This window comes from Podarcis gaigeae (genome assembly GCF_964106915.1).
Source record: "Podarcis gaigeae genome assembly, chromosome: 8".
Lineage (NCBI taxonomy): Eukaryota > Metazoa > Chordata > Lepidosauria > Squamata > Lacertidae > Podarcis > Podarcis gaigeae.
In genome coordinates, this window is record NC_139684.1 from 80,924,845 (window position 1) to 80,939,504 (window position 14,660).

General features: G+C 47.3%; 1 protein-coding gene across 1 annotated transcript in view; it reads left to right on the forward strand.

The window, feature by feature from the left end:
- Positions 1-14,660, forward strand: part of BCL3 (BCL3 transcription coactivator) — a 35,851-nt gene that overhangs the window by 1,885 nt on the left and 19,306 nt on the right. The window contains 2 exon segments of the mRNA XM_083753856.1: positions 1,707-1,872; positions 4,772-4,880. Coding sequence (XP_083609982.1) covers positions 1,707-1,872; positions 4,772-4,880 — 275 coding nt within the window.

Consider the following 14,660-nt stretch of genomic DNA (forward strand, 5'->3'; position numbering starts at 1 on the left):
TGCAGCAAGGAGGAAATGAATCTGTCAGGCAGGTGTGGCAGTCGGACAGATGGGAGGTCTGCGAAACGGGTGAAATGGAGATGTTGGTGCCTGCCTTGGTCCCGAGAACATAATCTCTAAATCGGGAAGTCCCCTTGTGTGCATTGCACCTCAGCCCTGAAAATGCCTAGGTGGCTGTAGCAAGCTACTCCTGTCCTGCAGTGAAGAATATTTTTATTTATTATTATTATTTGGTCCTACAGCACCAAGGTTGCAGGTTCAATCACTGTATGGAACAGCTGTATATTCCTGCATTGCAGGGGGTTGGACTAGTCAGGGTTTCCCAAACTTGGGTCTCCAGCTGTTTTTGGACTACAGTTCCCATCATCACTGTTACTGCTAGCTATGGATGATGGGAGTTGTAGTCCAAAAAACAGCTAGAGACCCAAGTTTGGGAAACCCTGGACTACATGGTCTTCAGAGTCTCTTCCAGCTCTAAAATCCTATGATTCTATTCTTATAAAATCATTAAAATATGTTGATGCAGTAAAGATGCAAACTGGCAAAGATCTCTTGTCGAAAGACCCTACTGTTGTCAAGCTGGGGCGCTCTGCAGAACGCATGTGCTGTAGAAACGCCTGAAGTATTTTTGATTTTTATTTCTTACGAGTTGTTTGCCATTGGACCAGCTAGTGGCTTGGAGACGACGAAGCTTCTGAGCACAACAGAAGTCTTCGTCAGGTGTGAGGCCAGCGCAGGTGCAAGGTAAATTGAAGCCCTCTCCTCAAGTGGGGAATCCGGACTTCACGGCAAATTTGGTCAGAATTGTGGCATTGGGAGAAGCACACCTGTGGCAGCGCTAGATGCTCAGGCTTTTCTTCTGCCTGTGGTGCTACTGTGGCCCAAACCGTGAGGTGCCCCAGAGTGTCTCCATCTAAGGAGCATCAATGAAGCTCACCTCCCTTTGCAACCACTCCCTTCCTTGCTGCCCACTAGGTTTGGAAACTCCGCATTTCACCTCAGGCAGCAAATAACCAAAGACCGTCCTGAGATGCAGCGCCAATGCGGCCAGACCGAAACCAAGCACATCTCATTGGATGCAGTCCACATCCACACAATACATTTAAAACACTCTTTCAGCACCGTTAACAAACTACAGCTCCCATATTTTTTGGGGGGAAGCAGTACAAAGTGGTATAAATAGTGCTTTAACTGTATGGTGCAGATTGGACCCTTTAATTGCCGTTTTCTGCTGCCGTTCCACCCACTTTGACCAGAACGAGGAAATCTGAGCTTTTTAGCAGAAGAACCAAGGGTTTTTTTTTTTGGAGAGGAGCAGTTTCCTCTTCTCTCTCTATTTTTAAAACAAATCAAAAGGATCACCCCTGTCTTTGGTTGCTGTGAGGTCTAAAATGCATCTGTGTATACAAACAGCGATAACAAAGCACCCTTTAAAATGTGCTGCCTTTGAAGGAAATAAAATGCAAACTTGGAGCTTTGTTGTTACTCTTTCCGTTTGTGCCCATTCCCTCTGCCACCACTACTGAGGCTCAAAATGGCATTCCTTGCTCCTGAAGAAGCTGGTGACTGGCAGAGCTCAAGGAAAGCCTTCCAGTGAACTTATCAATGAGGGGAATAGGAGTCCCGGACACCTGGGTTCTTTTAGGGCCGGCTTTGCTTCTCATTCCAACCCCTTCTTTCTCTTTTTCCCCACCTCCCCGTTTCAGGTTTGGCCGGCCCCTTCCTCAGCCCCGAGATGTCGCCGCTTTTGCATCCCGTGACCCCCAACCCGATGCTGAGGGTCCCCACCCCTTACTCTTTCCTCTGCCCCGTGGAGGCCCAGTTGGCCCTAGACGTTGCCACAGCGACCAAGCAAGATGAGGACGGAGACACGTAAGGAGAGGGAGAAGCTGGGTGCTCAAGGGGGGAGAACTGGAAGTGCAGGAGAAGAAGGAAAGGATTGGGGCCTGGCAGGAAATGGGTGGGGTGGGGAGCTTCAATTTTGAGGGTCGATTCTGAGAAGGCATGTGTGCAATACCTGGGAATTTATAATTAAACAGCAGCTGCCAAAAGGTAGCTTGCACATGCTCAGAGGACTTCCTTGTTTCTGATTTTCCCATCCCAGTACTGAAGTCTGAGTCATGGGTGGAAGTTGAATCTTGCCTCTGGATTCAATTTCCATGGTGGGGCTGAATAATTTGAGGCATCATTTGAGGAGGCTGGAGAGGGCAACTGCCAACACCTCATATTTCACCCCACATGAAAATGGTTGCTTTGTGGTATCTCTATCTTTACGCTGGTGACCAGCCGTTTGCAGATTCTAGTTGTGGGGAGAGGAACTAAGCAGTTTCCCCTGCAAATGCCATGACCCACCCCAATGTGTTTGCAGAACACATAGTTCTAGCCTCAGTGACTATTGGCGTAATCTGTGAAATGGGCCTGTGCACTAGCCAAGCCAACAGCACACAGCCCCCTTTGTTTAAAAAAGGAAACAAGCAGCCATTGGTTATTCTGTGCAGACATTTCTATAAAAAGGAGCATAACAGCAGCAAACACATTTAAAAACACACTTTTTTTCAGGGGAGGGAAAGGGAAGGTAATTTGACTTGGAAGGTATCCAAGAGTTGAGACTTCTGGAATGTTTCTGCTGTAGATTTGAACCTGGGTCTCCCAGGATGAAGAAATCCACCCTTTGCATAATCAACACGCACCAGGCGTCCAGATGTTTCGAGCCACAACTCCCGCCAGCCCCTGATGTGCAGAATTGTGTTGCCGCATCATGTCAGGGTGGCCGTTTGCTTAGGCAAATTGGGGGGGGCGGAGGGGAGAGCCCTGATTAGACACATTCCTGGTGGGTGCATCCTGTCGGCGACTGTCCGCCACCACAGTAGCTAGGTTGAGCCTCCATATCCAAAAACAGTCTACCCCACCTCTAGGGCCAAACAGCAGGAGTCTGCCTCTTTCCACCCTGTTTGGTTGGAAGGATCACGGACTTAGCCTAAGATGTATAGGTAACGCTCTTTCCTTCTGGTTTGGGTTTGGCCATTTGGAGAGGAAGGCCTCTCTGCATTTTGCCCCTCCTCTCACTGAGCAGCTTTCTTTAACCGGAGCCAAGTGCAGCTGCCAAAGGGGAATCCCCTACCCAAGCTACACCCCTCTCTCTTACACACACCCTGACTTCCTCCCCGTCTGCTGACGTTTCCCCTGCTGTGTAATTGTTGGCAGTCCTGTCCCTTTTCCTGGAATATGGCGAAGGGGAGAAGTGACCCCGGCCCCTCTCTCCTCCTTAAGCTGCCCCACATCCTTCTGAGCTGCAGAGCCCTGAACCAGGGGCTGTTCGTCTCCTCCTTCCTCTCCGCTGGGGGGGCTGGCTCCTGCGGTGAGCCCTTGAGGCTCCGATAGCGAGACAGGAAGCGGAGGTCAGGGCTCGGCTTACTGGAAGCTGGTGCCCTGGGAGCCCTTCCCGCTGCCTGTGGGCTTGGCCCCAGACGATAAGGCGGTTTCGTTTCATCGCAAGTGGGGAGAGAGGCAGCTTCTGCGAAGTCAGGTGGAGCCCGGAGTGCTATGCAGATAGGTAGCAGGGGAGTGTTGAGACTTTGGGCAACCGAGAGCGAGAGCTTTGGCCAGGAGTGAAATAGGGAGGGGGCTGAAGCAGGGAGACCCCCTTAATCCCACTCATGCCCCTTTATAGAGGGTTCAGACCAGGACCTTGCAGAACCAGGCAGAGGCCCAGGCCAGGTAGATAATGTGCCCCCTCTTTTTTTTTACCCTGGGGATAACTGAAGTCTTATAAATAAGTAAGTACAGTGGTACTTCGGGTTACAGGCACTTCAGGTTACAGACTCCGCTAACCCAAAAATAGAATCTCGGGTTAAGAACTTTGTTTCAGGATGAGAACAGAAATTGTGCTCCGGCAGTGCGGCGGCAGCAGGAGGCCCCATTAGCTAAAGTGGTGCTTCAGGTTAAGAACAGTTTCAGGTTAAGAACGGACCTCTGGAACGAATTAAGTACTTTACCCGAGGTACCACTGTATATAAATCAATTCCACAAAAGTTATGCTGACAAATAATTTTATTTCAAGGCTTGAACTGTATCTGCATATAAAGACAAAATGGAAAATATAGATACAGTGGTACCTCGGGTTACATATGCTTCAGGTTACAGACTCCGCTAACCCAGAAATAGTACCTCAGGTTAAGAACTTTGCATCAGGATGAGTACAGAAATCGTGCAGCGGCAGCGCAGAAGCAGCCGGAGGCCCCATTAGCTAAAGTGGTGCTTCATGTTAAGAACAGTTTCAGGTTAAGAACAGACCTCCAGAACGGATTAAGTACTTAACCCGAGGTACCACTGTAATCATAATTTGGTCTTCTTTTTATAGTTTTTTTTATTTATTGGGAGTATTATGATTGGATATATTAATTGGATGTTTTTTTATTGGAAAATCAATAAAAATGATTTAAACAACAACGACAAATGACTCGTATGGGTTGGTTGCACTCTTAAGAGGCAATATTTTAAACGGCGCCCAATCACAGAGATAAGGTGCGGCCTAAAAACGTACATTTCACGCCATGGGTGATTTAGCTGAGATTTCTGCATCTCAGGGGGATTGGGCTGGATGCCCCTTGGGGTCCCTTCCAAGTGTCAAAAGGCCAGGTATAGTGTTCTAGGTGGCTGATGGGAGTTGTAGTCTGGAAGGCGCCAGGTTAGCAAAGCCTGCATTGCAGATCGGGAGGGGAGGGATCTCTGGTCTAATAGATTTGCAGCTCATTTCTCTGTTCCGTTCCAGGCCTCTCCACATTGCTGTGGTTCAGGGGAATCTTCTGGCCGCTCGGCGCCTGATTGCTCTTTTCCACCAGGGGAGGCAAAGCCTGGACACCTTCAACAAACTGCGGCAGGTAAGTGTGGGCCGTGGGGTAGGGGCGTGCTGTCGGTCCATCATCCAGAGAGAGGCAGTGTGGTGTAAGGGTTAGAGTGTTGGACCCAGACCCGGGAGACCAGGGTTCGAATCCCCACTCAGCTATGGAGCTGGTTGGGTGACCTTGGGCGTCACTCGCCCTCGGCCTGAACCACCTCGCAGGGTTGTTGTTATAGGGTAAAATAGGGAGCGGAACTCTGCATGCTGTTTGGAGGCAAGCAACGCGAACAGAAATGCGAAAATTAAATAAATCCCACTGTGGCCACCAAGAATCTTAGCAGAGAGGATGTGAAGGCAATCGTACCTTGTTGTTTGTCCACAGCACCTGATATTTTGAGGTACAGTGGTACTTCGGGTTACATACGCTTCAGGTTACATACACTTCAGGTTACAGACTCCGCTAACCCAGAAATATTACCTCGGGTTAAGAACTTTGCTTCAGGATGAGAACAGAAATCGTGCGGTGGCAGCAGGAGGCCCCATTAGCTAAAGTGGTGCTTCAGGTTAAGAACAGTTTCAAGTTAAGAACAGACCTCCAGAACGAATTAAGTACGTAACCAGAGGTACCACTATACACTGCTCCTGGACATGGGGTCTTTGCTTTAGCAGCACGTTTGTGAAGACTTGGAGGGCTTCCCCATCCGAGTGCTCACAGCTTGGGGGAGTGATTGCATCTCTCTTAGGCCACGGGGAGAAAGTTTCCATCTGGCTTTTCATTCTTCGCACCAATGTGGGCGGCCGAATATTATTGTAGGTCTCAGGCTGGAAAAGTGGGGAGAGGAATCATAGCAACCTGCCGTATACCAAGGCCACATTCACCCCAGACATTGAAAGCACTGTGATACCGCTTTAAAAAGTGATGGCTTCCCCCAAAGAACTCTGGGAGCTGTAGTTTGTTAAGCCCTATTCAGAGACCTCCTGTTACAATCCTCAGCCTTGTTTCGCAGTCAATCCTGCTTCCCAAGGAACTCTGGGAATTGTAGTTTTAGCAAATGGAATCAGGTATCTCCTAACAACTCTCAGCACCCATAGAAAACTACAACTCCCACAATTTATTTCCTGGGGCGGGGGCTGTTTAAAGTTGTGTCATACTGCCAGGGCTGACCCAAAACAGTTTGGCACCTGAGGCAGAGCCCAAAATGGCACCTCTCTCCCTGCTAAGGAAGAAGGGGTGAAGGAAGATCTACATCAGGAGCAAGGGGGGCGGGAGAAAGATGGACATCAGGGCTCTGCCGCCCCAGTAGATCTTGCCACCTGAGGCGGTCGCCTCCACTTGCCTCTTGGGTGGGCCGGCCCTACGTTAAATAATGCATTAACCTTTCCTCTTGGGTGGGCCGGCCCTGGCTAAAGTTCTACATCAGGATCTGCTGTCCCAGCGGGCTCTGCCGCCTGAGGCGGTCGCCTCACCTTGTCTCTTGGGTGGGCCGGCCCCGCACAGTGCTTTAAATGCACAGTGCAAACTGTGACCGAGTCCGTCTAGCTCAGTTTTGCCTGTGCACTGACTGGCAAAGCCGTGGCTCTCCAGGGTTTCAGTTCTCAGCCCTACCCAGAGACGCCGGGGATCGAACCCCGAGACCTTCTGCATGCAAAGCAGAGGCTCTGAACCACGGAGCCACAGCCCTTCCCCCTCCAGGAAGTTTTAGAGTGTGATCAGGTCTTGTGCATCAAGGGAGGGAGAGAGAACAGGTTCCCTCACTCTTCAGGGCTTCCAGTAAAGCTGGGGTATTCTGGATCCAGACCTTTAGAGGCCCTAAGCAGTTAAAAGATTTTGGTGCCCCCATATACAAGTTGCAAGGTTCTAATTTGGTTGTATTCCCAAGATGAGTGTATTTTTATTTTTTACCAGTCACCAAAACACAAACAGTGAAACCCCCCTGGCGGCTGATACATTGGGTATACAATATTCAATAATATACATATTCAATAATAACATATTCAAATCAACCATATGTACACTTCTATATACACTCCTCCTTCCACAAGTGTTATTTAACTTTTAACATTTTAATTGCCCCATATTGTTCAAACCTACTCAAATAATTCTATATCTTCTCAAACCAATCCTCCTCTTTCTCAATGACCTTAAACCCTTTCATTCTATGTATCTTCACAGTTAAATATTCTAAAATTATAATATTCAGTTTTTTCCTCCATTGGTTCACCCCTAACTCTTCTGCATTTTCCCAATTACTCGCTATGACCTGTCTGGCTGCAATTACCATCAATTTTACCCATTTGCATTCCTCTTTTGTTTTTAACTCAGTACTACTCAGGGTAATAAGAATTATTAATTTAGTTATTTCCACATTCCTTCCCACAATTCCCAATCTGTTTCCCGATCTGTTTCCAATCTATACCAATCTGTTTCCAAAATTCATTAAGATGAATGTATATCATCAACCTCTAGCTGGGATAGCTATGTCAGTAGAGCAGGAAACTCTCAATCTCAGGATCGTGGGTTCTTTTTTTTTAATAAAATTTTGATTAAATTTTCCCATAATATCTCCAATCATACAATTTTCCACATATTTTGGCTTATTGAACCTCCCCCAACTCCTCTGACAATCATCCGTAGTTAAATTTCTATCTTCACATTCCTTAATTATAGTATCGCCTTTTAGTAAAATTTTTCTGTCCTCGTTTACATTCTTGCAATATTCCTTATTTTTTTCACAAAGCTTCTTTAAAACACACTAGCATTGTATGTTCCTCACATACAGTTTTCAAATATTCTCTGAATTTTCCCCAGTCCTCTAGGAACTTATAGTCTCTTTGAAGTCTAATTTTTCCAGTTAATTTGTCCAGTTCTGCATAGTCTGTTAGTTTTATTCTCCATTCTTCCAAATTCGGTAGTTCTTCTTGTTTCCGTTTTTGGGCCATCAATATTCTCGCTGCTGTTATTGCGTACTGAAAGAGTTTACAATCCCTCTTATTTACCGTATTTTTCGCACCATAGGATGCACTTTTTCCCCTCCAAAAATGAAGGGGAAATGTGTGTGCGTCCTATGGTGCGAATGCAGGCTTTCGCTGAAGCCTGGAGAGTGAGAGGGGTCGGTGTGCACCGACCCCTCACGCTCTCCAAGCTTCGCACACCTCTCCGCAAGCAGCGGGAGCCCAGCGGAGAGTTGCCAGCATGCCGAAGCCTGCATGCGCTGAGCTCAGCGTGCCCAGGCTTCGCGGACATCTCCGCAAGCAGCGGGAGTGCTCCCACGGCTTGCAGAGAGCTGCCTGTTTGGGGGCTGGGGTCGGGGGAAGCTCGAGCTTCCCCCGCCCCAGCCCCGCACCTGGGGGGGAAAATAATTTTTTCCCCTTTATTTCCCCCCAAAAAAACTGGGTGCGCCCTATGGTCCGGTGCGCCCTATGGTGCGAAAAATACGGTATTTCATTTTTAGTTATTCGCAGTAAGAAGGTTTCTGGTTTCTTTACAAAGCTATATTTCAGCATTTTCTTTAACTCATTGTATATCATTTCCCAGAACCCCTTCACTTTCTTACACTCCCACCACGTATGAATAAATGTACCCTCTTTCTCTTTACATTTCCAACATTTGTTACAAGTTTTGTACATTTTTGCCAATTTAACTGGTGTCATATATCATCTGTATACCATTTTCATAACATTTTCTTTTAACGTAGTACATGCTGTAAACTTCAGATTTTCATTCCATATTTTTTGCCAATCTTCCATATCTATACAATACCCTAAATCAGGATTCAGGATCGTGGGTTCAAGCCCCCACATTGGGCAAAAGATTCCTGCATTTCAGGGGGTTGGGCTAGATGACCGTCAGGGTCCCTTCCAACTCTATGATTCTATTATTACTATTTTGTTGTTGTATGTATGTGTGCATGTATATAGGTATGTAATTTTTTTCAGTTATTGTGGGAGCCATTTTTTGGTGGGACCTGGTTCAGACGCACCCCGGTAAATCCAGCAAATGGAAAATTTATGTGCTGCCCCCATTGATGCCCTAAGGGCGTCCTTATTTTGCTGAATGGTTCATACAGCCCTGGGTGAAGAGAGAGCGAAAGAGGAAATTGGGTTGGGGGGGCAGCGGAGAGACGAAGAAAGTGGTTGTTTTCCTACTACAGAATCCATTTCCTTTGGCTGCTAACATATAACCTTCCCTCAAGAATACGACCCTCAAGAGAAAGAAGACCCACACAGATAGCACAGGGATTTGGGCGGAAACCTTGCTCAGAGGAGACCAGGGATCGACTGAGGTTTACTGGGCTTTCAATCCATTCTTCAGCCAAGGCAGGGGGTTCCTGGATGCCAGTGCCCCCTCCCCCTGTGGAAAGTTGGCGGCTTTTAAAATTGATTATTAACATGACCACAGACTCGCAGGTCCATCTTGTGCAGCTGTAGTGCCCTGCCAGAGTGAGAAAGCGAAGAGAAACGACTTCAAAATGTCAGAAGTGGTCATTAGGTCCTGTATTGTAGGTTGGGATTTTGAGTCTGAAAAGGCGAAGGGTCATATCCAGGGTTAATTCTACTCAAGACTTGACGCGTTGGAGATATAACAGACGTGGCTCACTCGGGTGCATTAATTGCAATGGGTCTACTCTTGAGGCTACATCCCTGTTACACCGCTTAAGCAGCCATGGCTTCCCCGCAAGGAATCCTGGGAAACGTAGTTGCCAGGAGGCCTCCTATTCCCCTCATGGAGTGGTTTAGCAATCATTCCCTCCTCCCAGGGAACTCTGGGAATTGTAGTTCTGCGAAGGGGTCTCTTGACAAGGCTCAGCGCCCATTGAAAACAACACACCAGTTGCCAGGATGCTCTTGGGGAAAGAAGCCCTAACTGTTTAAAGTTCTATCCTATTGTGTTATTGTGCAAATAGGGCCTGAGCAGAACCCACTTGGTTTGGGACCAAGTAGTAGGTTTCGAACTCTGGTTTCCAGGATATCTGAGCTTCCTAATGGTTGGTGCATTTCCCTGAAAGTTTGCGCAATCCTATCTTCCCCTGGGATCCGTCGCCATGGAGAAGCCTTGGGTGTGTTCTCAGAGCGGAGGCAGACCAGGACCTGCTGAGAGATCAATAAAAAGGTCTTGAGTCTGTTTTGTGGCTTATGAGCTCATGCAGTCATTGGCCTGATGTGCTGAGCCGCCATATTGTTGGGACACCACCCACCTCAGTAACTTAAATTGGACAGGCCTATCTCCAGTGTGGTTTTGGAAGGACTTGGGACTCTTGGTCCCTTCCCAGGATGCCTCAGGGCCAGGCTGGGATTTCGCGATCTCCATGGCAACCGAGGGACCGACTCGCATGGTCTTCGGCCCAATCCACCCCTCTCAATTTAGTCTTTGCTCCCAGTAGAGAGTGGGGTCTGGCTATGATAGTGGGGTGTCTTAAACCTGTTGCCACAGTCCAGTGTTTCTCAGACTCAGGTCTCCCGGTGTTGTTGGACTACAACGCCCATCATGTGGCCCAGGATGATGGGAGTTGTAGCCCAACAACGCTCTGGCGGGTTTTCCCCGAAGATGTTGCTGGTGATCCTTTTGCATCCCTGGCCTCACTGTTGTGTGATGAAATGAGGATAAATCTTGATTTTATCAAGTCTGAATTATTGCAACGCACTGAATGTGTGTGGAGGCTCCAGACACAGAATTCAGTTTATTAAAAACTGAGGGTTTTATGTGTGTTTTTTTAAACTCAGGTTTCTAGCCTTTAAGGCTGAGAAGAAAGGCTTGAAAGTTGATGGACAATTCTTGTCTGAATTAGGGTGCGAGGCTTGAGCTGGCTTTCAAGCTTAATTTCCGTAATTCACACAGATCTCAGTATTCAGCATTCTTTCCTACATATTTTTTTTTAAAAAAAAATTACAGTGGTACCTTGGTTTTCAAATGTCTGCATTGCCCAACATTTCGGTTTTCAAACGCCGAAAACCCAGAAGTAAATGCTTTCGTTTCCGAACGCGCCTCGGAAGTCGAACGGCTTCCGCTGTGTGTATCTGTTGTTTTTCACAATTTTCTCTATTGAATTGGCAGACCACCCTTTGCGCCTCAGTTTTCGAACATTTCGGAAGTCGAACGGTCTTCCAAAATGGATGACGTTCAAAAACCGAGGTACCACCTCACTTGGAAAACACAAAACGCAACAGAAATAGCATGGAAGCTTGCTGGAGCAAGGAGAAGTAAACTCTTGAGAGGTTGGAGCATGGGTAGGCAAACTAAGGCCCGGGGCCCGGATCCGGCCCAATCGCCTTCTAAATCTAGCCCGCGGACGGTCCGGGAATCAGTGTGTTTTTACATGAGTAGAATGTGTCCTTTTGTTTTAAATGCATCTCTGGGTTATTTGTGGGGCCTGCCTGGTGTTTTTACATGAGTAGAATGTGTCCTTTTATATAAAATGCATCTCTAGGTTATTTGTGGGGCATAGGAATTTGTTCATTTTACCCCCAAAAAAATATAGTCCGGCCCCCCACAAGGTCTGAGGGACAGTGGACTGGCCCCTTGCTGACCCCTGGGTTGGAGTCTCCTAATCCTTGGACCAGGCAGGTTGCATCAGGCTTCCTCGGTCAGCTCTTCCACAAAGCGGAGCAGAGATTGTAGTTTTGCGGCGGCACCGAGTGCGTCTGGAAGGAGACCAGCCTGGCAAAAGCCAAGGAGACAAGGCCCCAAACCCTGCAGTCCTTGAGGAGTCGTAAGCTTCGAAGGCTTAATTCCCAGCAGCTTCTTGTGCCCTCCCCTCTACCCGCCCAAGGGACTTTCCCTAGCCCTCACTGGTGGCAAACCCCAGGCAACTTCCTCAAGCATGTGGCTCAAGAAAGACACAAAGACTCTGCACTCTGCAGCACTGAGTCACAACACCAGGAACAACAGGCGGAAGTTGCAGGGGGTGGGTAAAGGCTTTAGAGGGGGTCGGGGTTATAAATATATATATATATTATTTCTAGCATGCAGTTTAGGGTGAAACCATCCTGCAGATAAAAAGCGGTCTCCGAAAGCATGCAAGGCTGTGTGCTTTCACCACCCTCTGTTCCTGTCCCTTATTTTTTGTGCACAGCCAACTTTCGGATTTGAGGCGGGCAAGGTTTTTAAACTAGATTTCTGTGGCAGCCGTAAATCTGAGAAGCAGGCGCGGCCTTGCGCAACGGAAAGGACGGCTCGTGGGAGTTTTGTCTTGTTCACGCCCATCCGCAATCCTCAGACCGCAGGAAAGAGAGTTCCCACTGGCAGCCAAGGAGATGTCTTACTAAATGAAGGCTGCCTCCTGGGTTGATCCATCTTGCATCCTTCCAGCATAGATAGGTTCCGGGCCAGATTCAAAGTGCTGTTTTTGAGCCTTACGTGGCTCAGGACGCCAGTGCTGCAAAGACTGCCTCTCTGTTTATGAACTGACTCAAACCCTCAGCTGAAGCTCTTCTCTGTGTTCCTCCTCCAGAGGAGGCCAACACCAGAACGGGGCCTTTTCGGTGGTGTCCCCCCTCTTGTGGAATGCTTAGTGAGGCTCACCTGGCACCATCATTGCTTACCTTAGGGCGCCAGGCAAAAACATTTCTTTGGCTTTTAATGAGCTGTGGCTTCCTTCAGTGGGTGGGGTGTTCTGTGTTTTAAAAAGATGAATGAACTTTAGATTTTTTGCTGGGTTTTGTGTGTGTGTGTGTGTGTCATTTATTTGTTTGTTTGTTTGTTTGTTGTTGTTGTTGTTTTTGTGTTTAATAAAGAATAATGTTCCTTGTTCCTGCTTGAAATCCCTGCCACCCAAGCAGTGAGAGTCCAGAAATCTTGCCTTCCGAAAAGGAAGACTTGCAGGGAAAAGTCCTCTACAGAGATGTCCTGATCTAATAAGGACTCTCAAAAATGGAAAGTTGAACCTTCCCGCTGCTTTTGATGGCAAGGTTGGAGGAGACCCCCTTTCTGGTCGTCTTCACTGCACTGTTCCACTAACTGGAATTTGATTTTGCTGCCCCCCCCCAACCACTGCCGTGTTGTGCCCCAAATGTTGGCATTATCCTAGTCCTCAAGTTTCAGTCTCTCTGTATTACAGCTTCCTAGTTACCTAGGGGCAGCTTAACTATTTTGGTGGCAAACCTATACAGTGGTGCCTCGCAAGACGAAAAGAACCCGTTCTGCGAGTCTCTTTGTCTTCCGGTTTTTTCGTCTTGCGAAGCAAGCCCATTAGCGGTTTAGCGGATTAGCGCTATTAGCGGCTTAGCGGCTTAGCAGATCAGCTGATAAGCGGCTTAGCGGCTTAGAAAAAGGGGGGGGGAGGAAAAAAACCCGCAGGAACTCGCAAGACATTTTCGTCTTGCGAAGCAAGCCCATAGGAAATTCGTTTTGCGAAGCACCTCCAAAACGGAAAACTCTTTCGTCTAGCGAGTTTTCCGTCTTGCGAGGCATTCGTCTTGCGGGGCACCACTGTACCTCCCATTTTGCAGGGGAAAAAATCCCTTCCAATGTCACAAATAGTCAGGATTCCTCACAGCCTATCCACACTTTAATTTCCCCCATGATTTCAAGTCACAGTAAGAGAGTGGGGTGGTTTTTTGTTGTCTTGCCACTTTCCCCGGAAAACCCCCTCTTTACTGCTGAATCGGAACAAATATCAATTGGATTTTACATGACCGGGAAACAGCTCCACCCTCTTGAAGCACGTACAAATGTCCCGTGTTTATATATTTTTTTTCCAGCTAGTAGCAGGCATTGCAAACTTGCTTTCTACCCGGCGATCCTGGACCCATCTGTTCCCAGTATTGCCTCATCGTCAGTTTCTCTACTGTAACATCTGGCTTTCCGGTGTCTTGGGGGTGGATGAAAGCTAGTACAGATTTGTTCCTGGAAATCCTTTTAACTGGAAATGAAAATTCAATCAACCATGAGTGACACTCACTTTTGGCTTCTACAGTTTTGGTTTCTTTTTAGTTTTGCTGGGGCAGAGCTAGCTTCCTTTTGTCCAAATGCTTCCTGGTACATTTTTAATATCAAGATCATAGAATTGAAGTGCTAGAAGGGACTCCAAGGGTCATCTAGTCCAACCCCGCTGCAATGCAGGAATCTCAGCTGTCAAGTATCCATGACAGGTGGCCATCAAACCTCTGTTTAAATACCTCCAAGGAAGGAGAGTCCACAACCTCACGAGAGAATCCGTTCCACTGTCCAATTGCTCTTAAGTTCTTCCTATTTTTGAGTCGGAATCTCCTTTCTTGTAACCTGAACCCATTACCCCCAAGTCCTACCCTCCAGAGCTGGAGAAAACAAGCTTGTTCCCTCTTCTTATGTGACAGCCCTTGAGATATTTGAAGGTCTCCCACCCTCTCCCTAGGTATCAAGGCAGATGATGCCATTTTACAAAAGCCAGTGGGGCTGGGAGCAAAAAAAATACTCTCCAAAAATAAAACCAGGTTATGTATGTGACGTCAGCAGCAAGGGTTATAGTGGCAAAACACTGGAAAGATAGAAATGCACTCATTAAAGATGAACGGGTAGTCAAATTGTGCGAATACTTGGAGCTTGCGAAGCTGACAGATGCAATAAGAGATAAACCTAAAAAGATGGTGAAAAAAGAATTAGAATGTTTAAATAATTATCTAGGGGATAAGGATTCATCAAGAAAGACCTGGTTATGTTTACAATGATACCGCATAGGGAAATGTTCCCTAATACCAAGATGGAATGCAGATAGAGAGAATTGATAAGAATAATGATCTGTTGTGACCTTGACGGAAGCGTACAATAGATGAGCCTTCTTGTGTTTTGGCTCATCTTCCTCTTTTATCTCTTTTTTTTCCCCCGCCCTTTTTTCCTTTTTTTTTC